The following is a 26,805-nucleotide window of genomic DNA, read 5'->3' as shown; positions in this document are numbered from 1 at the left end:
AAGACTATGAACTTCACACATCCAAAAATGGAGCCATTGACCAGGTGGGGAAAAGAAAAACCTGGGAAGAAACAGGAAAATCTTACCCCAAATTGGTGGGAAAATTAGACAATAGAAATAGATTCAAGCCTGGCACTGGTGGCTTACACCTGAAATCCCAGCTGTTCAGGAGGCTGAGATCTAAGGATTGCAATTGGAAGCCATCCAGAGCAAGAAAGTCCTTGAGACATATTTTTTTTTGCAATTTTGTTTTGTTATTTTTGTTTTTGTTGTTTATGTGGTATTGAAGAATGGAACTCAGGGCCTCATGCATGGTAGGCAAGCACTCTACCACTAAGCCACATTATCTCCAATAAAAAGAAAGCTGGGGGGCTGGGAAGGTGGCTCAGTGGTAGAGCGCTTGCCTTGCAATGCATGAGGCCCTGGGTTCGATTCCCCAGCACCACATAAGCAAAAAGAAAAAAGCCGGAAGTGGCGCTGTGGCTCAAGTGGTAGAGCGCTAGCCTTAAGCTGAAGAGCTGAGGTACAGCACCCAGGCCCAGAGTTCAGGCCCCACAACCGGACCCCAAAAAAAAAAAAAAAAGAAAGAAAGCTGGAAGTGGAGTTGTGCCTCAAGTGGTAGAGAACCTGCCTTGAGCAAAAGGATTCAGGGACAGCCCCTGGGCCCAGAGTTCTAGCCCTAAGACTGTCAAAAAAAAAAAAAACCAAAATGGGAAATAGACCCAGAAACAGATGAATAAAACAATGTTAGGAAGTATTTGGGGAGATTTGAAGGAAAACAAGAACTGGAGATAAATAAAGAAGATACTAAAGAACAAAATTCAACATCTAGAGATGTAATGAGTTCCCTGTATGATTTTAACTACAGATTAGATAACCACTAAAAAGTATGATCAGTAAAACTAAAGATAGTAACACAAACTATCCAAACTGCCATACAAAGAAAACCAGCAGAGCTGCTGCTGCTGCGCTTCCTCCTCCACCCCCTCTTCTTCCCCTTTCCCTTCTCCCTATTCCTCTTCCCCTTATTCCTCTTTCTCTTCCCCTTCTTCTGGTCTTGCGGCTTAAATCCTGGGCCTAGGCTCTGTCCTTGAGCAATTCAGTTCTACCACTTTAGTGCTCTACCACTTGAGCCACAGCAGCACTCCGGTTTTCTGGTGGTTAATTGGAGATAAGAGTTTCATGGAGGGGCTGGGAAAGTGGCTCAGTGGTAGAGCGCTTGCCTTGCATGCTCGAGGCCCTGGGTTCGATTCCTTAGCACCACATAAGCAAAAAGAAAAAAGCCGGAAGTGGCACTGTGGCTCAAGTGGTAGAGCGATAGCCTTGAGCTGAAGACAGCACCCAGGCCCAGAGTTCAGGCCCCACTACCGGGCCCCCCCCCCCCCAAAAAAAAAAAAAGAGTTTCATGGACTTTCCTGCCCAGGGTGACTTTGAATCATGCTCCTCAGATCTCAGCCTACTGAATAGCTAGGATTTCAGGTGTGAGTCACCAGCACCCGGCCAGCAGAGCTTCTTTGACCAGTGGAACCATATCAAGTGTTCTAACATCTGTAATTTGAATCTCAGAAGGAATAGAATCAGAGATCAGAAGAAATGATGAAAATTTCACACCCAGCCGAACACCCATTCCCAAACTAGATAAATGCAGTGAAAACCATACCAAAGAATAGTATGATGACCTTACTCAACAAAGAAAGCCAGTAAAAAAAAGCATTAAATATAGGGAATAAGGACTGAAGATGTACCTGAGAGAGTATTTGCATGCCTAAAGCCCTAAGTTTAATAACACCCAACTCCAAAAAGTATATACAGGAAACAATGGAAAAGCTAAAAAAAATTGCTTATCAGAATCTATACTCTAAAGTAGAATATCTGTTAATATGTTAAAGAAAAAAATGTTATTTTATATCCAATGAAACTATCATTCAAAGGAAAAAAACACCAAGTACAAACTTGGACATGTACAAGGCATGACACATTTTAGAAATGGAAATCTGTGAGAAAATGGAAGTAATTTTCATGCTTTGCTTAAAGTAAATGTAGCTTATAACATAAAGTAAAATGTACAGTGATATTAGCATAGTAGATTAATTTCACTTTTAAAATCTCAAATTCAGTTAGTATCTCAGAAGCATTTTCATTCCTTTTTTGTGCTTTGTTCATTACATTCTTTTTCCCTGTTTTTAAAATTTGATGATTTTGATAATGATGATGATGATAATGATGTTCAGGTTGGGTTTTTGAGACAGGGCCTCACTGGGAAGCTCAGGTTGGCCTAGAAATTCTGATTCTTGTTCCTCAGCCTCTTAGTGTTAAAATTGCGGGTGTATATCACCATACCTTGTTTCTTTAAATTTATCTCTTTGATAGCTGTAGCTTATTTGTTCATTTAAATGGTCTTCTAAGCCATAACTCTTCCAAGGACATTTTCAGTTGCTTACCATTAATAGTCATTAATAAAGAAACTCAAGCTTAGTATCGGGAAAACATTTCTTAAGGAAAATAGCTATACAATATACAGAAAAGGAAATCAGAAAGGAATGAAAACATTTTGGTTAATTGCTTTTGCACTAATATTTCTTACATTTGGTTTTTTTCTGTTGCTGTCTTTAAAATACCTATCATATTTATGGGTTTGTGCTGTTATTTTTGGAGCTTTGTAAATTATTTACCTAATAATTCTGAAGTGACTATTTCTAATGTAGCAAATTTAAGTGATATAATGATTTCATATTATCTGGTATTAGTGACAATATTTTATTTTTACCTGTTTTGTGTCTTATGTTGCTTTTTGGTGGTTTGTGTCATGTGTCAACAATGAAGCCATCTATTGCTCTACTATTTGATTCTTGGACAACTTTGATTTTTTTTTTTTTTTTTGCCACTCCTGGGCAGAAAAGTCCAGGGCCTGGGCACTTGAGCCACAACGCCACTTCTGGCTTTTTCTGTGTGTATGGTACTGAGGAATTGAGCCCAAGGCTTCATGCATGCCACACGAGCACTCTACCACTAAACCACAATTCTGAGCCAAGAACTATATCTAAATTCCCACAGTGAGCTACAATAGAGGACAAATAGATGGACAAAGATTAGTAAAAATGGTTTTGGCTTATTATGTTAGGTCATCATTTTTTGTCATTTATTTTTCAATGCTAATGATCACACACATGGTGTGATTTCTTAAAAGATGCTTAAGAGATGCCTCAGTATAAGAAAATCATTTGTCTGCTGGGTGCCGATGGCTCACGGCCATAATCCTAGCTACTCTGGAGGCTGAGATCTGAAGATCACAGATCAAAGCCAGCTGGGGCAGGAAAGTCCTTGAGACTCTTATCTCAAGCCACCAGAAAACCAGAAGTGGCACTGTGGCTTACTGGTTGAGTGCTAGCCTTGAGCCTTGAGCTGAGGGACAGTGCTCAGGCCCAGAGTTCAAGTTGAACAACCAGAGAGAGAGAGAGAGAAAGAGAGGAAGAAGGAAGAAAAGGGGGGGAGGGAGGGAAGAAAGGAAAGGAAATTATTTTCCTTATATATTCTGAAAATGCAGTTTTTAAAATGCATAAGAATAAATTCTTAGCTCATGCCTGTAATTCTAGCTAGTCAAGAAGCTGAGATTTGAAGAGCCAGCCTGGGCAGACAAACCTTTGAGATGTTTATCTCCATTTGACTAGCAAATGGAGGTATGGCTCAAATGTCCATGCTGTAGAAGTAGACTCTTCCTACAGTTCATCTGGAATCCAGATATTTTTTGGGAATACTGAGGTTACATTTAACCTCATGTTTGCTAGTTACATCTTTTTATCTGGAATCTTAAGATCAAACAAAACTACAAACTTTCAAAAGGATAAATAAAGTTAGAAGACGCTTCTTGATTTTTAAATTTAATTACAAAACTGCAGAGAGAAAAAAAATCACGATACTGAGTGTAAAGATATATCAGTAGACAAATGGAAAAGAATTGAGAGTCAAGAAGTAAAACTAAGAAGTAAAATGGGGCGCTGGTGGCTCACACCTGTAATCCTAGCTATGCTGGAGGCTGAGATCTGAGGATCACGGTTCAGAGCCAGCCCGGGCAGGAAAAGCCATGAAACTCTTATCTCCAATAAACCACCAGAAAACCAAAAGTGGTGCTGTAGCTCAAGCAGTAGAGCACTAGCTTTGAGCTGAGGAGCTAAGGAGCTGAGGTACAACACTCAGGCCCAGAGTTCCAGCCCCATGACCTACCAAAAACAACAACAACACAAAAACAAAAAACAAAGAAGTAAAACCAAGTTGTCTTATTGTCAGCTGATTTTCTGTAAGGGTGTTAAGAATATTCAGTGGAACTGGGAGAGAGTGAGGGAACGGGTGACATTGTCCAAAAAGAAATGATCTCATTAATTGACCTATGTAACTGTAACCCCTCTGTATATCACCTTTATAATAACAGTAAAAAATAAAAATTAAACGAATATTCAATCAGGGCTGGGAAGGTGGCCCAGTGGTAGAGCGCTTGCCTTGCATGCCTGAGGCCCTGGGGTCGATTCCTCAGCACCACATAAGCAGGGAAAAAAAAAGCCGGAAGTGGCGCTGTGGCTCAAGTGGTAGAGTGCTAGTCTTGAGCTGAAGAGCTGAGGGACAGCGCCCAGGCCCAGAGTTCAGGCCCCACGACTGAAACACCCCCCCCCCCAAAAAAAAAGAATATTCAGTAAGAGAACAGAATTTTCAACAAATGGGTCTGAGAAGACTATAAATTGATAGGAAAAAAAATAAAGTTGCGAGTGTGTGCTGCCAGCAACGGAGCTGAGTTACACACAGAGAGCTCTCTTTAACAAGCCTCCTGAGCATGGAGCTCAAGATTCTTGGGTCATTTTGGTGGTACAGAGGTTTGAACTCAGGGCTTCTTACTTTCTCTGCAAATGCTCTAACCCTTGAGCCATATCACCAGCCCATCAAGATTCTTGCTTGGTCTCTATTACTGTGTGGTCACCAACAGTCCCACCAGGAATGAGAAATGAAAACAGTACTTCCTCCAACCTAGGATTCTCAAATGTACTCTGAGGCCAGATGGAAGGCCTAAGGGACCTTCTAGCTGCTGTGATGTCCAAAATAATTACACCTGGGTTTTTTCAACTCTTCTACTTCTCCACCCCTTACTGGGTAGCCCAAGCTGGCCTCAACCTTACATTTCTCCTGCCCCAGCCTGCCAGGCTCTTCCATTACATATGTGTTCTGTCGTACCTAACTATAGTTAATTTCCTCAAAGTCTTAAAGATGGGATAACATTATGTTAAAAATAGAGCCCAATGTAGGGCTGCTTCTGTTTCTTTCTCCCTACCTCCCAATATAAAAATAGTGAAGTTGAACCCTCTTAACTAGCACCATATCTAAAAATTTAAAAGTGGTTCATCATCCTAAACATGAGAGCTAAAACTATTAAAACCTAGAACAAAACTTCATGACATTGGGTTTGGCATACTTGGAGATGAAACTAAAAGTATAGGAAGAAAAAAAAGATGGGGCCTGGCACTGATGATTCATACCTGTAATCCTGTCTACTCAGGAAGCTGAGATCTGAGGATCACAGTTCCAAGGTAGCCAAAGCAGGAAAGTCTGTGAGACTCTTACCTCCACTAAACTACAAAAAAAAAAAAAAAAAAGAAAGAAAGAAAGAAAAAAAGCTGGAAATAGAGCTGTGAGGGCTAGAGATCAAGCCAGATTAAAGTTTTTGCACATCAAAGGGCACTATCAGCACAATTATGACAGCTTCTAGAATGGGAAAAATATTTTCAAATCATGTAATCAGGAATTACTATATTAATATTTACAGTTTTAGAACACATCTAAAAGTTAAAGTAAGCAAAACAAAAAAATTAAGTTCAAAAATGGGCAAAAAGACTTGAATAGACATTTTCCAAAGAAGCTATATACATGGCCAGTCAAGCAGATGAAACGATGTTTAGTTAAGGAAATGTAAATTAAAACCAACTTGGTAGGAAATATTTCCTCATGCCTAGCAGATTGCTAATTCAAAAGGAAGAAACAAAAAACCAGAAAATAAATGCTGATGAAGATGTGGTAAAATTGAAACCCTTGGGCATTGTTAGTAGAAATGTAAAAATGATGCCATTGCTGTGGAAAATAGGAAATCAAAGTAGAATTACCGTAAGATCTGGCAATTTTACTTTATGTATACAAAAATTGAAGGCAGAGTCTTAAAGAACTATTTGTATATATATTGGTGCTTATACTAAGGCTAGAACATCTTGGTCTGTGCTTTAGCTTTTTGTTCACGGCTGGTGTTCTACCACTTGAGCCACACCTCTAGTTCAGCTTTTTGCTGTTTAATTAGAGGTAATCTCACAGCCTTCCTGCTAGGGCTGGCTTTAAACCTCAATCCTCAGGTCTCAGCCTCTTGAGTAGCTGGGATTACAGGTGCGAGCCACCACTGCCTAGCTTGTGTGTATACATATTCTTTTCTTTCTTTTTCTTTTTTGGTGATTGTCATGGGGCTTGAACTGAGGATCTGGGTGAGGTTCCTGAGTTTTTTTTGCTCAAGACTAATGCTCTACCACTTGAACCACAGCTTCACTTCTAGCTTTTTTGTGGTTAATTGAATTTAAGAGTCTCATGGACTTTCCTGCCTGGGTTGGCTTCAAACCACAATCTTAGCTAGGATTACAGGTGCGAGCCACTGTTGCCTCATATATATGTATTATATATATATATATATATATATAATATATATATACACACACACATATACTTTATATATATATATATATATATATATTACTAGCTAGCATTATTGATGATAGCTAAAAGTTGCACACAACAGAGTATGGAGTATACACTTTGAATATTATTGAAGAGGGAGGAAAGTTCTGCCCCATGCTGCATATGGATAAAACTTGAGGGCATTATGCTAATTGATGGAAGCCAACAAAAAAATACTGTAGATTCCACTTATATGAACTACTAGCATAGATAAATTCATGGAGCCAGAGTGATTAAAAGGGACTGAGGAGAAGGGATTGTTTAATGGATATAGATTTTAAGTTTTAAAGATGGATACAATGATTTTTGTTTAGCAATATGAATAGGCTTAATATCACTGAAGTGTATACCTAAGAATAAGTAATATGGTGAATTTTGTGTATGTGTATGTTTGTGGTACTGGAGATTGAACCTATACCACAGGGTTTTTGTTTTTTGTTTTATGGCAGTGGCAGTACTAAGGGTTGAACTCAAGGCTTCATACATGGCTTGGCTTGTTTGCTTGACTGGGGTTCTAGCACTTGAATCATGTTTCCAGCCTGGCATTTTGTTGGTTATTTTGGAGATGGAATCTTAGACTTTTCTGTCCAGGCTGACTTTGAATCATGATCCTCCAGATCTCAGTCTTTTGAGTAGCTAGGATTACTCATTTGAACCATAGGCACCCAATGATACTATTGGTTTTTAAAGTTGAAAACAGTCTACTGGTTGTTGTTGTTGTTTTGGTTGGTCATGGGGCCTGAACTCTTCCCTTAGCTCTTCAGCTCAAGGCTAGCACTCTACCACTTGAGCCATAGCACCACTTCTGCCTTTTTCTGCTTATGTGGTGCTAAGTGCATGCAAGGCAAACATTCTACCACTGAGCCACCTTCCCAGCCACACAGTCTACTGATTTTAAATCATATAACACAGACATATTTTACCTCTAGTTGATGCTGATGCAATACTTTGAATATATTCAGATTTTTTCTTAAGTTGCAGGGTTTTTTGTTGTTTTTAAAAATTATTTATTTTTGTTTATGTGGTACCAAGGATTCGAACCCAGGGCCTCATGCATGCTAGGCAAGCACTCTGCCACTCGCCACATTCCTAGCCAAGTTGCAAGTTTTTACAAACTATTTATAAACCACAAAATTGTGAAAGTGCTACTTATAACAAGCTCTAGAATGCATTTCAAGCTTCTTGGTATAGGCACCAATAAATGTCTGACAAACTCACAAAAGGCTTTCATTTTTTATTTTGTCAGGTATAATAGGATTATACTCCTCTTTTTACTGTTAAACTACTTTGGTTAGTTTTGTTTCTACAAATAATAAATACCTTCCCCTACATTGTTTTTATTTCATTTATAGCTTCCAAGTATATATGAGTTCTATTCTCAATCTCTCTAGACATTCAAAGAGAAGAAGAAAAAGTGAAGCGGTCTGTGAAAGATGCTGCCAAGAAGGGCCAGAAGGATGTCTGTGTGGTTCTGGCCAAGGAGATGATAAGGTCTAGGAAGGCTGTGAACAAGCTGTATGCATCCAGAGCGCACATGAATTCTGTGCTCATGGGCATGAAGAACCAGCTGGGTAAGGCGACCTTCACTGTAGCAGCCACATCAAAGTACTGACGCAGGCACTGTTAGTGTCCACATGGCTTTCTGTGTTTTATTTTTCACATTGTCCTCGTTGGAGTATAATTAGTATTTTATTGTTATTTTGCCAGTGTTTCTGAAACAATGACAAAAAATCTACCTACAAATCTGATTTGTGAGCTGGGAAGGTGGCCCAGTAGTAGAGTGCTTGTCTTAAATGCATGAGGCCCTGGGTTCAACTCCTCAGTGCCACATAAGCAGAAAAAGCCGGAAGTGGTGCTCAAGTGGTAGAGTGCTAGCCTTGAGCTGTAGAGCTGAGGGACAGTGCCCAAGCCCAGACTTCAGGCTCCACAACCGACAAAAAAGAAAATCTGATTTGTTTAGAAGTTTGACTATATTGAACAATGTTACGGGATGGACGAATCGTGCTGTAGGAGTAAGAGCGTGGCTATGCTTTTGTAGGAAGGATGAAGAAAAAGCTCCTTGCTGTGTCCTAAGCTCAGGACAGCCAACCCCAGGCAAAATTTTTAATGAGGCTTTGGTTTTCACTTCCTCTTTCCTTCATCTTCATTTAATTCTTCCTCACATTCTTTCATATGATACTAAGTGGTTGTCAGATAAATAGACTGAAGAAGGACTCACAAATATACATAGACTTTTTTTTCTCTTTCTTTTTTTCGCTTGTACTGGGATTTGAACTCAGGGTCTGAGCACTATGCCTTAGCTTTTTTTCCTCTCAAGGCTGACACTCTGCCACTTGAGCCACAGCTTCACTTTAAGCTTTTTGGTTCTTAATTGGAGATAAGTCTCACAGACTTTTTTGACCTGGCTGTCTTTGACCTAGAATCCTCAGATCTCGGTTTCCTTAGTAGGTAGGATTACAAATATTAACCACCAGGACCCTGTCAGGAGAGATTTTTTTTCTTTATTATTATTATTTTTTTTTTTTGGTCTGTCGTGGGGCTTGAACTCTGGGCCTGGGCACTGTTCTTAAGCTCTTTAGCTTAAGGCAAGCACTCTACCACTTGAGCCACAGCACCATTTCCAGTCTTCTGGTGGCTAGTTGGAAATGAGAGTTTTACTGACTTTCCTGCCCAGGCTGGCTTTGAACCACTATCCTCAGATCTCAGCCTCCTGAGTAGCTAGGATTACAGGCAGAAGAGATTTTTAACTGAAGAATATCTTTAGCAATGTGTTAAGATACTTCATTGATGAATACAGCACAGTCATAAGTTAGAAAATTCAGTGTTTCAATTGAGAGGGTAGTACCAAGTGAATTTCCTATATCTAGTCCAGTATACGCTTATTTTGGGCTGGAAAGGCATTTTTTTCATGTTTAACATTTTATAACTTAAACAACATTTTAACATTTAGATATGATTTTTAAGTATGCCTAAGTCCTAGGTTTCTTTACATGAAGAAAATAATCATGAATTGGGAAAAAAAAAATATGACAAGGTGGGAAAGCCAGTACAGACCTGTAATCTCAGTACTTGGGAGGCATGGCAGGAGGATCTTGAGTTCAGGGCTAGCTTAGGCTACATATGGAGACCCTGTCTCAAGCTAGTTGGTTTCACTTCATTTATATTTTCAACAAGTTCCTGTATAGTTTCCTGTGGGGAATCCAAGACAGCATATAAGTTCATCTGTAAATGTTTTCATGTGGATTTTTAAAAGATAATGCTTCTGAGCTGGGTACCAGTGGCTCATGCCTGTTTGTAATCCTAGCTACTCAGGAGGCTTGAGATCTGAGAATTTCAGTTCGAAGCCAACCCAGGCAGAAAAGTCCCCAACAGACTCTTGTTTCCAGTTAACCACTCAAGAACTGGAAGTGGAGTTGTAGTTCAAAGTAGTAGAGTACTAGCCTTAAGCAACAGAGCTCAGGGACAGCTCCTTGCCCTGAGTTCAAGTCCCATGACCAACCAAAAAAAAGGTAAAGCTTCTGTCTATCTGTTCCTGGGTGGGCTTGTCTGGAGACTTCATTTCTTGGATATGTGTGTGTACGTTTCCTTTCCATTTTCCATATATATTTCAGCAAGCTTCAAGTCAGTTTGGTCTTCCACACAGATCCGTTAATATTTCTAGTTTCCATTTTGAAGATAATAATTTCCTTCTAGAAAGTATTATTCACTGAAGTTTAATTCATTACCTGGTACATGGTACTTGCTGTATCTGTAGGGTCGAAATAACTGTCATCATCATCAGTTTTGCGTTTGTGTTCTTCTTGAGAACCTTCTTCAGCTTTACTTTTTATTTCTTTTTTTTTAAAATTCTTCATTTTGGCTATCTTAATTTTAATTTTCAGGAGACTTTTATGTATATATTTAATTTTGTTAAGTACAATGTCACCCCTTCCATTGTTCTGCTATAGCTTTCCCCATTCCATTCCTCCCTTCAGAAGGGAGGTGAATTCAGCACTTCATGTTCTTTTCATGTCTTTTTTCTTTTGTCCAATCCTGAGGCTTGAACTCAGGGCCTGGGCACTGTCCCTGAGCTTCTTCTTCTTTTTTTTTTTTTTTTTTTTTTTTTTGGTCTGGTCGTGGGGCCTGAACTCTGGGCCTGGGCGCTGTCCCTCAGCTCTTCAGCTCAAGGCTAGTGCTCTACCACTTGGGCCACAGTGCCACTTCTGGCTTTTTTCTTTTTGCTTATTTGGTGCTGAGGAATCAAACCCAGGGCCTCAGGCATGCAAGGCAAGCGCTCTACCACTGAGCCACCTTCCCAGCCTTCCCTGAGCTTCTTTTGCTCAAGGTTAGCTCTCTACCACTTGAGCCACAGTGCCACTTCTGGTCTTTTCTGTTTATATGGTACTGAGAAATCAAACCTAGGGCTTGATGCATGCTAGGCAAGCACTCTACCACTAAGCCACATTCCCAGTCCCTCATACTGTTGCTTGGCTTTTTCCACTCCTGTTGGGCACTCTACCACTTGAGCCATAGCACCACTTCCAGCTTATTGTTTGTTAATTGGAGATAAGAGTTTCATAGACTTTTCTGCCTGGGCTGGCTTTGATCTACATCCTCAGATCTCAGATCTCTAGAATTACAGATCACCTTAAAAATAAATAAAAACCACTATCACTCTGTTATTGATACAGAATTGAACTATATTAACTATATTCCTTGCATCATTTCTCAGAGCTCCTTTTCCCAGTCATTTGCTTCTTTTTTCTTCTCCTTTATCAAGAAAATGTTGAGAGAAACAGTGGCTGAGACAGAAGATAGGGTAGGCTGGATTAAGGATAGCCTTCCCCAATCTTTACAGGCAGATAACTCCAAACAGCCAAGTATTAAGTCATTCTTTAAATAAAAATCTCTCTTCAGGGAGGCAATGGTACTCATTTGGAACTCGGTCTCACACTTGCTAGGCAAACACCCTCCCTGCTGGACCATACCTTGTTCTGTTCTAGTTCTCTCTCTCCTCTCCCCCCATCACCTGTTCCCTGCTGTTCTCTGTCCTTTCTCTTCCCTTCTCTTTTCTCCCTTTTCCTCCTTTCCTGTCCCTTCTTCTTCCCTCTCCAGTTAAGCTCCTGGATGTGATCCAATTTTAGGCTTCTGGGATAATAAGTACACACTACTGTGTCCAGTTCTCAGTTGAGAACTTTTCTACCCAAGCTGGCCTTCATTAACAAACCTCTGTCTCAGCCTCTCAAGTACCTAGGATTACAGATAGTAGCCACCAGTTTCTGATGAATGAATCTTTTAAAGACTAGGCACAAGCTGGGCGCCAGTGGCTCATGCCTGTAATCCTAGTACTCAGGAGGCTAAGATCTGAGGACCCTGGTTCAAAGCCAGCCCAGGCAGGAAAGTCTGGTAAGACTTTTAATCTCCACTAAACAACCAGAAAACCGGAAGTGGTGCTGTGGCTGAAGTGGTAGAGTGATTTCCTTGAGCTGAAGAACTCAGGACAGTGCCCAGGCCCAGAGTTCAACCCCACAACTGACCCCCCCCCCCCAAAAAAAAAAAAAAGACTAGGCACTGAAGGAAGGTCTGGGAGACTGAGGTACTAAGCAGGTTGGTAAAGACACTTTTATAGCTGTTAGGAGACGGACTCTCAAATTGAGTTCAGAGTGAGGCAAACTGCAGTGATGGTGCAGATAAAATGCAGTAGAGTTCAGAGGAAAGGTATTTTAGGGAGAAAGAAGGAGGCATCTGAGTTGAGGAACAAGTGCACAAAGGTTCCAGGCTGTGTTCAGGAAATGCTTTGACAGCAGTGCACTAAGAGAGGTAGGAGGAAAAGCTGGAAAAGTGAGTTAGAGTCAGAGTTCTGAGAGGTGGGCTGACAAACTTTAATTTTGTAAGGCCTAGCTGGTGTGCAGAGAGGGTCTGATGCAACGAGTTGAGAGGCCTGAAATGTGTTAAGAGTCTGGTAGGAGTCTGGGTAGGTTAGCTGAGTGGAAATGGAGAGGAAGAGTTGTTGTGGGTATAGAGTACATGAGACAAAGTGAAGAATAACAAGGTCTGAGATTCTGAGCCTGAAATGATTGCAGAGCCATTAATACAAGATCCTGAAAACTCAAGGGAGGAACAGACCTAAGACAGAAAGATTACATTTGGGGCCATCCATCTAGCTGTGAGATCTGCTTCCCTAGCCCCTAAGCACAGTGCTAGCCTGAGAGAGAGCTGTTGAGTGAGCAGTCTTATGATGGAGCATTGCATGTTGAGAGACTAAATACAGCAGAGAGGTTTATAGGATTGAACTTGAGAAGAGTCTTTGAGAGTGGAAAAAGAAACAATATAACCAGAGTTCCTGAGGGGTCTGTGTTCATGTTGAAGGGACAAGAGTGTCCCTACAGGGTACATAGTGCCTATTTATTGCTGCTTTGATGAAGTCATTCTTTTTGCTTAAGATTTGGTTTGTTAAAATGCAGATGCTTTGGGAGAGAGAATAGGTTAGATCTTGTCAGCTATTAATATATTGTCATGATTAGATACTTGGAAAGTGACAACTTTCTGGCAGCAAGTCCTTGCAGAAAAAGATAGATGATGAATATGTTTTGATTGGAGGTGAGCAGTAAGGTAGAGGTTCAGAAATGGGGCAGGAACAGAATTACTATATGGTCATCAGTTCTGATTCTAATTTTATATACACAAAAAAATTGAAAGGAGAGACTTAAAACAGGTACTTGTTCTACCATGTAGTTAGGAATTATAAAGGCCAAAAGGTAGAATCAGTCCAAGTGTTCATGGATGGATGGGTGGGTGGATGGATGAGCAAAATGTGGACACAAAAGATTTTTGTTTGTTTTTTGTTCCAGTCCTGGGGCTTGAACTCAGGGACTAGGTGCTGTCTCTGAGCTTCTTTTGCTCAAAGTTAGCCATAGCTCCACTTCTGGGTTTCTTGGTAGTAAATTGGAGTCTCACAGGCTTTCTTGCCTAGGTTGGCTTTGAACGATGATTCTCAGACCTCAGCCTCCTGAGTACCTAGGATTCCAAGTGTGAGTTACCAGCACCTGACCATAATATAAAATATTGTTCAGCTTTAAAGGAAAGCATTTCTGAGAACACTACGTGAATGAGCCATGAAAATTATGCCAACTGAAAGAAGCATATCAAGAAAATGCAAATACTATGTAATTTCATTTACCTGAGGTGCTAGAGTTGTGAGATGAGAGACACAAAGTGGAGTTGTGATCACCAGGGGTAAAAGGGCCAGGGAAACAGAAGTGAAGAATTTCATGTGAGCTGAATTTTAGTTTGGGATGATGAGAAAAGTTCTGAAGACGGATGGTGGTGAGTGCACAATAATGTGAATATATCTCTATACTTAAATGTGTTTTTGTTAAATTCTTTTTGTCTATACTGAGGATTGAACTCATGGCCTCAGGCTTGCTAGGCAAGCATTCTACTGCTTTAGCCACACTTCCCAGTCTCTTTGCACACTTCCAGTCCTTTCTCAAATAGGGTATCACACTTTTGCCTGGGATAGCCTCTGTCTATAAACCTACCTCTACTAGAGGTATAGTGCCACCACCAGGCTCATCATAGCTAAAATGCTTTTTACATTATTTAGGTTTTACTTTGTCATAATTGTGAAATGTCATATAGGATTCCATTTTTTTTTTTTTTTTGGGTCCCGTCATGGGGCCTGAACTCTGGGCCTGGGCGCTGTCCCTCAGCTCTTCAGCTCAAGGCTAGCGCTCTACCACTTGAGCCATAGCTCCACTTCCGGCTTTTTTCTTTTTGCTTATGTGGTGCTGGGGAATTGAACCCAGGGCCTCAGGCATGCAAGGCAAGCGCTCTACCACTGAGCCACCTTCCCAGCCCCAGGATTCCATATTTCTTATCATCTTAATCAATTTGTAATGACTATTTTAAGTCGGCTTTAAAAACCACACTGTCAATCTAGTTTGGCCGTTGTTACCAATCTATTCTAATATCTTCTCATTCTGATTTTTCAGTTTAATCACAGTTCCCATGAAAGCTATGATAGGTAGAGAGTTACTTTCATTTGTAACTTTTATTATCCTTTTTAGACTGTTTGTATTGGTATTTATATCTTCTGATCAAGAAACTATATTTAGCTATTTTGTTTCCATCTTTGGCTATTATAGTACAATAATTATGATATATATAATACCCTTTATTTCCTTTCCATTGATATCTCTGACAAACATGGGAATATGATATTGCTTTGTTTTCAATGCTCTTTTCTTAGTTTTTTTGTTTGTTTTTTGATTAAAAGTTGTATTTGTTTGCTTGTTTGTTTTACCAGTCCTGGGGCTTGAACTCTGGGCTTGGGTGCTGTCCCTAAGCTCCTTTTGCTCAAGACTAGCCACCAAGGCCCAGCATTTAAAAGTTTTAATTTTGCAGAGTGCCAGTGGCTCATGCCTGTAATCTTAACTACTTAAGGAGGCTGAGATCTAAGGATCACATTTTGAAGCAGCCCAGGCAGGAAAGTCCCTGAGATTCTTACCTCCAGTTAAACACTAGAAAAACTGGAAGTGACTGTGCTCAAAGTGGTAGAGCATTACCCTTGAGCGAAAGAGCTCAGGGAAAGCACCCAGGCCCTGAGTTCAAGCTCCACGACCAACAACAACAAAAAAGTTTTAATTTGAAAAAATTATAATTCATACACTCGTAGTTCTAAAAGAGTCTTTCTCAGTTTACCCCAATGGTAAAGTATTGCAAAACTAGAGTGTAGTGGCATAAACAGATATTAACTTTGAGGCAGTCAACTTAAGGAACAGTTCCATCCAATGTAAGCATCCCTCATGCTGTCCATTGACAGCTGTACCTACTTCCCTCCCATGAACTCTCCCTCTCCACTATTCATGTCATTCCATATCAGTGGTTTGGAACCTAAAGATTGGTTTTTAATTCATTCTACATAGTCCTGTGGAAATCAGCCCAGGTTTTTGCTTGTATCAGTAGTTTATTTCAGGCTAGGCATGGATATGTTGTGGTTTGTTTAATCATCCACCTGTTTACGGTGGATGGTTGTTTCCAGTTTATTGCACTTTATTATGAGTAAAGCTGCTATATAAATGTACCGGTTTTGCATTTCTCTGCGATATGCTCAATTGTTAAAGAACAATTGTTGAATTTAAATTTACATGAAAGAAATCATGGCTGTTCCATTTTAAGTTCCCATACTATGATGTCCAGTTTTCTCCTTCCCCCTAACATTTAGTATTGCTGCTAGTTTAGCCATTTTGTGTGATACTGATAGTCCTTAGTTACGTTTCCCAAAGTGAACAAACTATCCATAATTCTTCTTTGATGAATGAAGCTTCTCAACTTTTGCATATTTACTTTTTATGAATTTTTAAATTGTTATTGTGAAGGTGATATACAGAGGGGTTATGGTTACATAAGTCAGGTAAAGAGTACATTTCTTGGCTGGGCGCCAGTGGCTCATGCCTGTAATCCTAGCTGCTGAGGGGGTTGAGATCTGAGGATCGCAGTTCAAAGCCAGCCTGGGCAGGAAAGTCCATGAGATTCTTATCTCCAATAAACCACTAAAAAACCAGAAGTGGTGCTGTGGCTCAAGCGGTAGAGCGCTTGCCTTGAGCTGAAGAGTGCAGGGACAGCGTCCAAGCCCAGAGTTCAAGCCCCATGACCGACCAAAAGAAAAAAGAAAAAAAAGAAGAAAACTACCTCAGTGATGTTTGCTATTAGGACAATTTAGGGCTGAGATGTGGCTTAATTTCATGGACAAGTGTGAGGCCCTAGTTTAAAAGCCCAGTTCCAACACACACACACACACACACACACACACACAATAATATTAATCTAGTTAATGTTTTCCTTTTAAATATGAAACATTTCCTTATTTGCTTCTAAATTCATTTATTGGCTTATTTAACAAATATTTGAATACCAGGTGTGTTAGGCACAATGCTAGGTATTGGGAATAAATTAGTCCCTCTCCAGTGTTCCATAAGGCAGCACATATGTTAACTATACAAAGATGAATTCAAATTCATGAGGAATTCCATATTATAAAGGAAAAGAATCCGGGTGCTGGTGGCTCACACCTGTGATCCTAGCTACTAAGGAGGCTGAGATCTGAGGATTGCAGTTCAAAGCCAGCCCAGGCACGAAAGTCCGTGAGACTCTTTTTTTTTTTCTGTAATCCCTCTGTACATCACCTTTATAATAATAATAATAATTTAAAAACCTAAAAGCCAGGCACTGGAGGCTCACGCCTGTAATCCTAGCTACTCAGGAGGCTAAGATCAGAGGATCACCTCCATGAGACTCTTATTTCCAATCAACTACCAGAAAACTAGAAGTGGCACTGTGGCTCAAGTGGTAGAGTGCTAGCCTTGAGCTGAAGAGCTGAGGGACAGCGCTCAAGCCCAGAGTTCAAGCCCCATGACTGACCAAAAAAAAAAAAAAAAAAAAAAAAAGGAAAAATCCTCATCTATCCATCAGGTTTCTACTGAGAAGGGACTATGGGGAGGGGTCCTTAAGTTGGAGGGAGCCTGGAACACAGGGCTGCAGAAGAACCTGGGGTCAGGAGAGGACCTCAACTCCCAAAAGTTGAACTACTCATTTTATATTATGTTCCTCCTGTATAACTTGGTTATTTCTAATTTTAAATGTATTCAGTTAGTTTTTATAATGCTGGCTCAGTAATGTTTTCTACAGAATTTTAATCTTTTTTAGGAGAATCTTTTTTTGTAATGGTTGCTATGGTTTGGACCTTAAATGTCTCTTAAAGGCCCATAATGTTAAGGCTTAATCTGTAGCTTAATGCAATTAGGAGGTGGTGGACCTCTGTAGAAGGGGTCAAATGGGAGGAAGTTATGTAACTGGGAGATTTCCTAGCCCTTAAAGGGGACATTAGGACCCCAGCTCTCTCTTTATTTCCCACCACTATGAGGTAAACAGTCCTACTTTCCTCTGCACTTCTCCATGGTGTATAGTGTTGCCATAGGCCTGAGTGACAAAGAACTAAAACCTAGGGAACAATGAGCCAAATAAACATCTCTTCTTCACAGTTTCTTTATCTTACATGTTTTGTCAATGGTAGAAAATGTGTAACTAACACAGTGGTAAAATATATATAACATAAAATTTGCCATGTAGGCAAAGTCCATGACACTCTAAAGCTGGAAGTGGCGCTGTGGCTTGTGGCTCAAGTGGCAGAGTGCTAGTCTTGATCAAAAGAAGCTCAGGGACAGTGCATAAGACCAGAGTTCAAGCCCCAGGACCAGCAAAAAAAAAAGTCGCAGACTTTCCTGCCTGTGCTGGCTTCGAATCATGATCCTTTGATCTCAGCCTCCTGAATAACTAGGATTTACAAGTGTGAGTCACCAGAGACTCTCCTTGACTCCTTTTTTTTGTTTTTTGTTTTTTTTTTTTTTGGTCAGTCATGAGGCTTGAACTCTGGGCCTGGGCACTGTCCCTGAGCTTTTCAACCCAAGGCGAGCACTGTACCACTTGAGCCACTGTGTCACTTCCAGTTTTCTGGTGGTTAACTGGAGATAAGAGTCTCACAGACTTTTCCTACCAGGGCTGGCTTTGAACCTCGATCCTCAGATCTCAGCCTCCTGAGTAGCTAGGATGACAGGAGTGAGCCACCAGCGCCTGCTCTTGACTTCATGTGTGTAATTTTCTCTCTCTCTCTCTCTCTCTCTGTGTGTGTGTGTGTGTGTGTGTGTGTGTGTGTTTGTGTGTGTGTGTGTGTGTGTGTGTGTGTGTGTGTGTGTGTGTGTGTGTGTGTGTGTGTGTCGGTCCTGGGGCTTGAACTCAGACCTTGGACACTGTCCCAGAGTTTTTTTACTCAAAGCTCGTACTCTACCACTTGAGCCATAGCTCAAGGCTTTTTTGATAATTTATTGGAGATAAGAGTTTTCTTGACTTTCCTCCTCAGGCTGGCTCCTGAGTAGCCAGGATTTTGGGTATGAGCCAATGGCTTCTGACAGTTTTTTGGTATTTTAGAACTGATTAAATATAAGACAATACTTAAAATATTTGATTTTTGAGGATTTTAGGTAGAAATTTTACTTTATTATAATAAATGCTTTTGGGGACTTTGTGCCACTAGATAATCCTTTGTAGTTTGGTTATTGGTCTGTTCATTTAGTAACTACTTACTATATTCTGTGTTCCCAGCATGTTGGTAACACAGTGGTACACATCCACTACCCCGATTTTACTCACATTCTCGTATCTAAATGTGTTTCTTCTTTGATGGCATCTATGCCTACTTTGGTGAAATGTTGTTGTTGTTGCTGTTGTTGTTGCTATGTATATGTATGTATGTGTGCATGCTCATCTTGAGGCTTGAACTTAGGTCCTGGGCATTGTCCCTGAGCTCTTTTGCTCAAAAATAGCACTCTACCACTTGAGCCACAGCTTCACCTCTTGGTTGTTTGGGTTTTTTTGGTGTTCATTAGAGATGTTTCACAGAAAAGTTTCGCAGCCCATGCTGGCTTCAAACCACAATCCTCAGATCTCTGCCTCCTGAATAGTTAGGATTATAAGCATGAGCCACTAGAATCCAGAATATTTGTTATCTTTATTTTTGGAAAAATGGAGCTCTGAATTCAGGGCTTTGTGCTTATACAGGCACTTGGCGACTTGAACCACACTTTCCATCCCTGTTTTGCTTTCAGTGTATTAAGATATAGGCATCTCTACAATTTTACCTGATGATGTTCACTACAGTCCTCTATCTTCAACTCTTATTGGCTCATTTCTTTTTATACTGAGTAATATTCTATTGTCTGAGTATACCACAATTTATCTATTCACCGACTAAAGGGTCATACTGAGTTTGCTTCCTTCCCTGAAGATACATTCTAGCTTGCCTTCAGAAGGGATCTAGTGATATGAAAGCTCTGAGATTTCACACAATAGTATACCAGATATTCCTCAATTTAGAAAAATAAGCTTTTGGCCTCCGGGTGCGTACCACAGGCTGTGTTCTTACACTGGCTGTATAGAAAGAGGAGGCAGAGTAAACCTACCCCATATACACCTCAGCCCAGGCCTGTGCCTAGTCTGTATTGTGAATGGGGAGACAAAGGGAAAAAATAAAAAAGCTTTTGCTCATCTAGCCCAGTAGTACACCCCAAAGGCACATCAGTGTGTGTTTGTGAGTTCACTTTGATTGAAGTGGTTCATAATTGGTCATCTCTTGTGTTTTCCTTCCTGTTGACCCATCCTGACTGCAGTATTTCCCTTTCAGCGGTCCTGCGAGTGGCTGGCTCCTTGCAGAAGAGCACAGAAGTGATGAAGGCTATGCAAAGTCTTGTGAAGATCCCTGAGATACAGGCCACCATGAGGGAGCTGTCCAAAGAGATGATGAAGGTGACCGAGGCTAGCACTGCTGGCCCTTCCAAACCACTGAGAGTGCTCTCAGCAAGTACCAGGGACAAGGGATTGGGTGTGTGGGAATGAAAAAACTGGCTGGATTTGATGATAGAGGAGCAGCTGTTACCATTAGTTGACACTGTTGGAGCTGAGTATGGTCAGAATGTCAGATGTTGTTTAGAAGCAGCACAAGTATACTCAGTGCTGTAGAGGAGATTCAGAGATCAGTCAGTCATTAAGGGCATGAGAAGGTAGGGTTTGCAAACTCCAATATGTACAAACAGGGAAGAAACCTGGTTCTACCTTCTGCTCCAAGGTGGTATTCCTGTAGCTGGCAAAACTGTAGATTTGCAATATGTTCTGTAAAATGGAGAATAATAAATACTTTTTGCTTTTTTGCCCATATGCTTGTTGTAGCTACTCAATTCCTATAGTGTAAACATAGCCATAGATGATAATTAAACAAATGAACATAACTGAGTCCTAACACTCTACCACTTGAACTAGGTCCCAGTCATTTTTGCTTTTCATTATTTTTCAAGATGGACCTAGGGCTGGCCTCACACTACAATCTACCTATACTACAGACTTCCTTGTAGCTAGGATTACAGCTGTGGGCCACTGCAGCTGGCTTATTGAGTTGGTGGTCCACTAACTTTTTGCCTGGACTGTTTCCATAGTACTTGGGATTACAGGTGTGAATCACTATACCTAGCCCTAAGATATGATCCTAGTTATTGCATTTATCCCCAGTGCCTGGTATATGTAGCATTCAGCATAATTTTGATGAATGGTTGCTGCCTGAATAAATCAAGAACTGGGAGCATGGCTCAAGTGGTAGAGTGCCTGCCTGATCAACTAGGTTCAGAACCCCAGTACTGCCAAAATGAGTAAGCAAATGAATGACAACTCCTTCCTCCAGAATGTGAAGGCTATAGTGACTAGATTTTGATAGGCTCTTTAAATCTCTTAACAAGTATCTTTTATTGTTTGTTTTTTGTTTTTATTTAGCTTTTTTTTTTTTTTGAGACAGCTCAGACTGGTTTCAAACTTATGATCCTCCTTTCTCAGCCTCCCAAGTGCTGTTTGCTGAACAGCAAGGCCATAGGGCTCTACCTTAGGAACCATGAATGGGAATTTTGTCTATTTGTATCTTTTGGTTTAGAAAAGGTCAGAAATTTAAAGTGACTGGAGGGTTCTCAAAGCAGCAAGGCAGGCAGGGAAAAGGGATGAATTTATGTCTGACTCCCTTATCGTAGTGAGCATCACACTCCCATGGGAACCAGGGCTAGGACTGTCACATATGACTTTCTGCTTCTTTAATGCCACAGTGCTAAGGTACTGAGCAGGGAGCTCAGTTCTTTCAGGTTGCAAAGCCATGAGGATTTTCCTTTTCTGGTGGCTTCTCAGAAGACTGACTCATACGTTCCTTCTGACCCCCTCCACAGCCACTTAGCCCATTTCTGCTTTTTTCCATCTAGGAATGTTTGTGTTTTGACATTTGGGGGTGCTATTCTGACCTTTGCTTCAATAACAAAACTCAGTACCTCATCTAGGAGTTGACACTGCTAAGTGGGAGTCCTGCTGTTGGGCCCATAGTGGAGAGCCAGTTGCTGTGCCCCATGGTGATCTTGCTACCTTCTAAATGGAGGAAGATGAGGAGCTAGCTATAGGCTGCCAGGATAGTGTATGTCCTTACCTTGTTGGGTCCACAAATGCTGTTGTCTTCTCCCAGGAGCTGAAGATCACACTTTGACAATGTGATTGATTCTTATAGACTGGTCAGAGGAACTCTATGTGCCAGCAGGTATAAAACCTAGACATACTGGAATGTTCTTCGGGTCCATTCTGCTTGTGACCTTGGTTATAGTGCCTCCTATGGCTCCAACTGAATGTTTCATACTACATTGTCACAGATTATTTTGGCCATGTTAGAGCAGTTATTTCCAAATCAAATTAGGGCATATACTCACCTATAGGCAGGTTGTTCTCTAGTGCTGCCATTATAGTTGCAGTTATTCCACAGTGCTGTTGATGGCCAGAAGCAGACCTCCCCAACTTGAGCTAAGTTTGGTCTTTCCTTTCTTGCGGAGACATCAGAGCCCAGTGTTTGCTACTTGTCTTCCAAGTCAGCCTTGGACTTAGAGTTTGGGCCAGGTGGTGTCTAGGATTGTTGGGTAGAAACAGATTTAACAGTTGTCGGAAGTACCATGTTTTTCTTTGTTTAGGCTGGCATCATAGAAGAGATGTTAGAGGACACCTTCGAAAGCATGGATGATCAGGAAGAAATGGAAGAAGAAGCAGAAATGGAAATTGACAAAATTTTGTTCGAAATTACTGCAGGTATAATTATAAGGCTCTTTTCTTCCTTTTATGTCTCTTTCCTGCAATCATTAAATTAGCTAGTAGTTTCATTCTCTAGTTATCAAACATACATCTACATTTGTTTTCTTAATTTTAGAGGATGCCAGTTATTCATGGGGGAATTGGCACAAAATAACCAACTTAAGATGGTTTTTAAATTTAAAGAGTTTTCATAATAAGGGGGAGATACTACTTTCATATCTGCTGTTGGGAATTTAACATGATACAGACTTCATAGAAACAGATTTGGCAGTAGCCTTCTCAAAAGCTTGCAGCCTATTTTGGGTGAAATAATTAAGAGGCTGAAAAGACTTAACTCTGGATATCTGGAGTAGTATTGTTTATCACATTGAAAAGTTCAAAACTAACAGTATATTCTAATGGTAGAATATTATGTCTTTTAAAAATGGAACACTGAATAAATTCATTAATACAGAAAGATTTGTTCGTCTTAAAATTTAAGTTGTTGTTGAAAAAAAAATTAAGTGGTTGGAACAAAGAACTGGTACCAAGAAAACTTAGTGAAGATTGAATGACAATTTTTTGTTTTGTTGTTGTTGTTTGAGACAGTATCTGCTATGTAGCCCAGGCTAGTCTTGAACTTTGCAATCTTCCTGAAGGCTAGGAATACAGACATAAACAACATGTCTGGCTAACAATTTAATTTTACTCGGAGAAATTTAAAATTAAATCTTTGGTAATTTTTAGGAATTTTGATTAGGTGCTTCAGAAACCAAGAATTTACTTGAGTCAGTGAACTCAGCCTCCCAGGAGGCTAGAGGTGGAGGATTGCTTATTCCCAGGAGTTCAAGTTTAGTATCCTCTGTCATGCCATTTTGGCCCAAGAATCAAGGGGCAGGAAGATTGAGGCCCACTTGTTCATCTGCTTACTCTCTTTTCAGGGGCCTTGGGCAAAGCGCCCAGTAAAGTGACAGATGCTCTTCCTGAGCCTGAACCTGCAGGAGCAACAGCTGCCTCAGAGGAGGAAGAGGAGGAAGAGGCCCTGGAGGCCATGCAGTCCCGGCTGGCCACGCTGCGAAGCTAAGGCTGCCCAGCAGAACCTTCAGGCTCTCCCTGCAGTCCTCTGCCAGTGCACATGTGCCTCTGAAGAGCTGCCACTTCATGTTTCTCTTGCACTACACCTCTGTCACGAGGCACTGTGTTTTCAGGAAGGTTCTATGCTAATATCTCTTCACTCTCTGCAGAGTTTTTGGGATTTCATAGGGATTGTTCTTCTGGAAGTGATGTGATTAAATGCGTCATTTCCAGGAACATAAACAGCAGTACTGTTTTACTGGGGGAAGGGCAAAGAAATCCATTTTCTCATGAAGCTATTCTCAGCGTTGATTGCCTGAACATTGAGGACTCTGTACATTTTTGTTGTTGTTGTGTGTGTAAAACACTATATAAAAGGACTTTAATAAATTTCTGCTTTAACTCTTGGTCCCAATGTGGATTGTCATGTGCAGTGACTCCAAGTGTGCTCTCAGATTGTTCCTATGTTGACCTTGGAAAGAAGAGGTTGCTGTGTAGCCAGTATACATGGGACTTGGAAACTCAGCAGAAGTGGAGTTTGCTCTGGATGTTACTCTCCAACCTTTGTAGATGTGTTGTGAGGGTCCATCTTTCTGCATTTTACCAACTAACCAAAAAGGTGCTCATGAATTGTGCCTCTTACTCTATTGTCTGGATGGCAGTGCTCTACCATCTTGTGTATGTGCCTGTCTGTAGCCTCATCACTTCCTTTCTGTTGCAAGTTGCATGCAGAACAGATAGTTGTGAGATTTCCACCCTCACTCTGCCTGTGCCTGCAAATGGACCATCAGCACCTTCTCGAAGCAGTAACTGACCAGTAAGTGGTAAGGTCTGATTGTTGTCATGTTCAGTTCTCACAAACCTCTGAGACATTCTTGAGATACACATGGAAGTACAAAGTGCTACTCTGCAATAGCACTTTTTGTTAGTGTTTGAGAGTTTACAACACTGTCGTAGGGGAACTGCTCAGCTTGCTGAAGTGACATCTGTATCCATCAGAAAGTGGCACATCTGGGGTTCACACCCAGAGAGATCCCTTTAGTCTAAAACCTATGTGCTCTACACTAGTAAATATTTGGTGGTGATACAGATTTTTGCCATTCCAGTAGTGTGTGTGTGTGTGTGTGTGTGTGTGTGTGTGTGTGTGTGTGTGTGTGTGTGTGTGTGTGTGTGTGTATTAATACCTCATTGTTGTAATTTGCAATTCACTAAAGAGGTACAATATTGAACATTTGTTCATGTACTTGTCATCTGTATACTTGTTTTCTTTTTGTTGTGTGTGGTTTTTTTTTTTTGAGACAGATTCAGTAAGTAGCCCAGATTGGTTCAAACTTGTGGTCTTCCATATTTTGAGTGGTATTTTGAATGCCATCAAACCTACATTGCGTATGTAATCAGCACTGGTGAAGGATCTGGCTCCAATGTTTTCTTACCTTTAACTGGATTTTCTGAGTCTTTTGACAATTTGCGTTTTTATTCAATTTTCTAATGTAGATTTTGGATAAACTGATTTATCAGGTGTGTCTTTTAAATATTTCTCTGGTTCTCTCTAGTGGCTTCTCTTCTCTCAGCAGAGACATTTTATTTTTAATGAAATCCTGACTATTATTTTATTCATGCACTTAAGCGCATTTCATGCTTTATTTTTTAAGTCACAACTACACACAAGAGTTTTTGAAGTTTTCTCCGATTATCTTTTAAGAGTTTTGTGTTTTACATTTAGGTCTATTTCCATTATGAAGGGTATACAGTATATATGTCGGTTAATCTTTCACCTTTTGTTCATGTGGATGTCTTTGTTCAGCCAGTTGTTGAGAAGACTTTTGTTCCTGTTGCATTGTGTGATGGTGTCTTGATTGTGAGCAATAGTGGACTGAGAAGTGCCTAGATTAATAAAGCTTTCCTCTAGGTAGGTCTGTTGAGGATTTTCCCAGAGAGGATTAGCTAAGTGGGGAATACTCAACCTGAATGCTTGCAGCACTGTCCCTAGGCTGGGGGGCTCCCAGATGGAATGAAAGGAGCAAAACAGCATATGTAGGCATTTTCCATATGATTCCTAGCTGCTCTGAGGTGGACTGCTCTACCCTCACCATGATAGATTAAAACCCTAAGCTAAGCTATGTCTTTCTTCCTTTGAGTTCATTTTTCTGCGGATGATAAAACTGACATATTGCATTTACTTTTTTGCTAAAGCTGAATTGACTGTTTTATGTGGGTCTACTTCTGGGCTGCCTGTTTTACTTTATTGACTGTTCTTTCACCAATACCAGACCTGGTATGTTGCCACACTTCTGTAATTCCTGCACTTGGGAAATGGAAGGAGGAGGACCAATAGTTTAAGGCAACCTGCACTAAATAGTGAGACTGTCTCATAAAGAACAGGAGGTAGCTGGGTGCCAGTGGCTCATACCTGTAATACTAGCTATTCATGAGGCTGAGGTCTGAGGATTGTAGAAGCCAGCCAGGGCAGGCTGTAAGACTCCTACCTCCACTTAACTACCAAAAAAAGCTAGAGGTGAAGCTGTGACTCCATTTGAGCAATAAATCTCAGGGACAGTGTCTAGGCCCCAGGATGGGCACAGAAGCCAAGGGGTGAGATGTAGCTTGATGATAGAGTGTTTGCTAGGCATGGGTTCAAGCACCAGCTTTGAAGAAAAGCCCCACAGTGTTTTGATGACTGAAGTTTTATATTAACACAAAGTCAGGTAATGTTCGTCTTTTGACTTCATTATTCATATAGACTTTATATAAACTTTAAAATCAATTTGTTAAGATCCACAAAATAACTTTTTGTGGTTTTTAATGGGATTGCATTGAATCCATAGGTCAAATTGGGAAAACCTGATTTATCCACATGACAGGATGTTACTTTATCATTATCCAGCTAGATTCTTCACAGAATTGTACTGGAATTACATGATGTTCATAATCTGTGAGCATTTTTATTCTAAGATAAACAAGCTGGGCACTGGTGGCTCACACCTGTAATCCTAGATACTCAGGAGGCTGAGATCTGAGGATCCTGGTGCAAAGCCAGGCCGGGCAGGAAAATCTGTGAGACTCTTATCTCTAATTAACGATCAGAAAACTGGAAGTGGTTCTGTGGTTCTAACTGGTAGAGTGCTAGCCTTGAACGAAAGAGCTCAAAGACAGCATCCAGGCTGTCTTTGATGACTGGACAACTAGATACATTATAACAAGCTTTTTTTCAGCCATTCCTAGAATTAGTGTGATTTTTTTTTAAGAAGTCATGTTTGCTCCTTTCCTGCTTTCAGGCTAAAGGAAAAACACATTGGGCTCATTCTCGTGCTA

At 40.6% G+C, this 26,805-nt stretch overlaps 1 protein-coding gene and 1 non-coding gene across 3 annotated transcripts in view; both read left to right on the top strand.

Moving 5' to 3' along the window:
- Nucleotides 1–23,908, top strand: part of LOC138825229 (charged multivesicular body protein 3) — a 40,084-nt gene extending 16,176 nt beyond the window's left edge. For both annotated transcript variants that reach the window (XM_070019634.1, XM_070019635.1), the window contains 4 exons: nucleotides 8,145–8,324; nucleotides 19,970–20,091; nucleotides 22,323–22,437; nucleotides 23,361–23,908. In XM_070019634.1, coding sequence (XP_069875735.1) covers nucleotides 8,145–8,324; nucleotides 19,970–20,091; nucleotides 22,323–22,437; nucleotides 23,361–23,503 — 560 coding nt within the window. In that variant the 3' untranslated portion in view covers nucleotides 23,504–23,908. The remainder of the gene's footprint in view (nucleotides 1–8,144; nucleotides 8,325–19,969; nucleotides 20,092–22,322; nucleotides 22,438–23,360) is intronic.
- Nucleotides 19,677–19,807, top strand: LOC138825246 (small nucleolar RNA SNORA51). Its single transcript, XR_011371376.1, has one exon. It is a non-coding gene; the product is annotated as a small nucleolar RNA SNORA51 (small nucleolar RNA).
- Nucleotides 23,909–26,805: the final 2,897 nt, after the last annotated feature.

The sequence above is a fragment of the Dipodomys merriami genome, unplaced genomic scaffold, assembly GCF_024711535.1.
Source record: "Dipodomys merriami isolate MVZ:Mamm:240054 unplaced genomic scaffold, mDipMer1.0.p SCAF_136, whole genome shotgun sequence".
Lineage (NCBI taxonomy): Eukaryota > Metazoa > Chordata > Mammalia > Rodentia > Heteromyidae > Dipodomys > Dipodomys merriami.
This window is presented reverse-complemented; position numbering and strand designations above follow the sequence as displayed.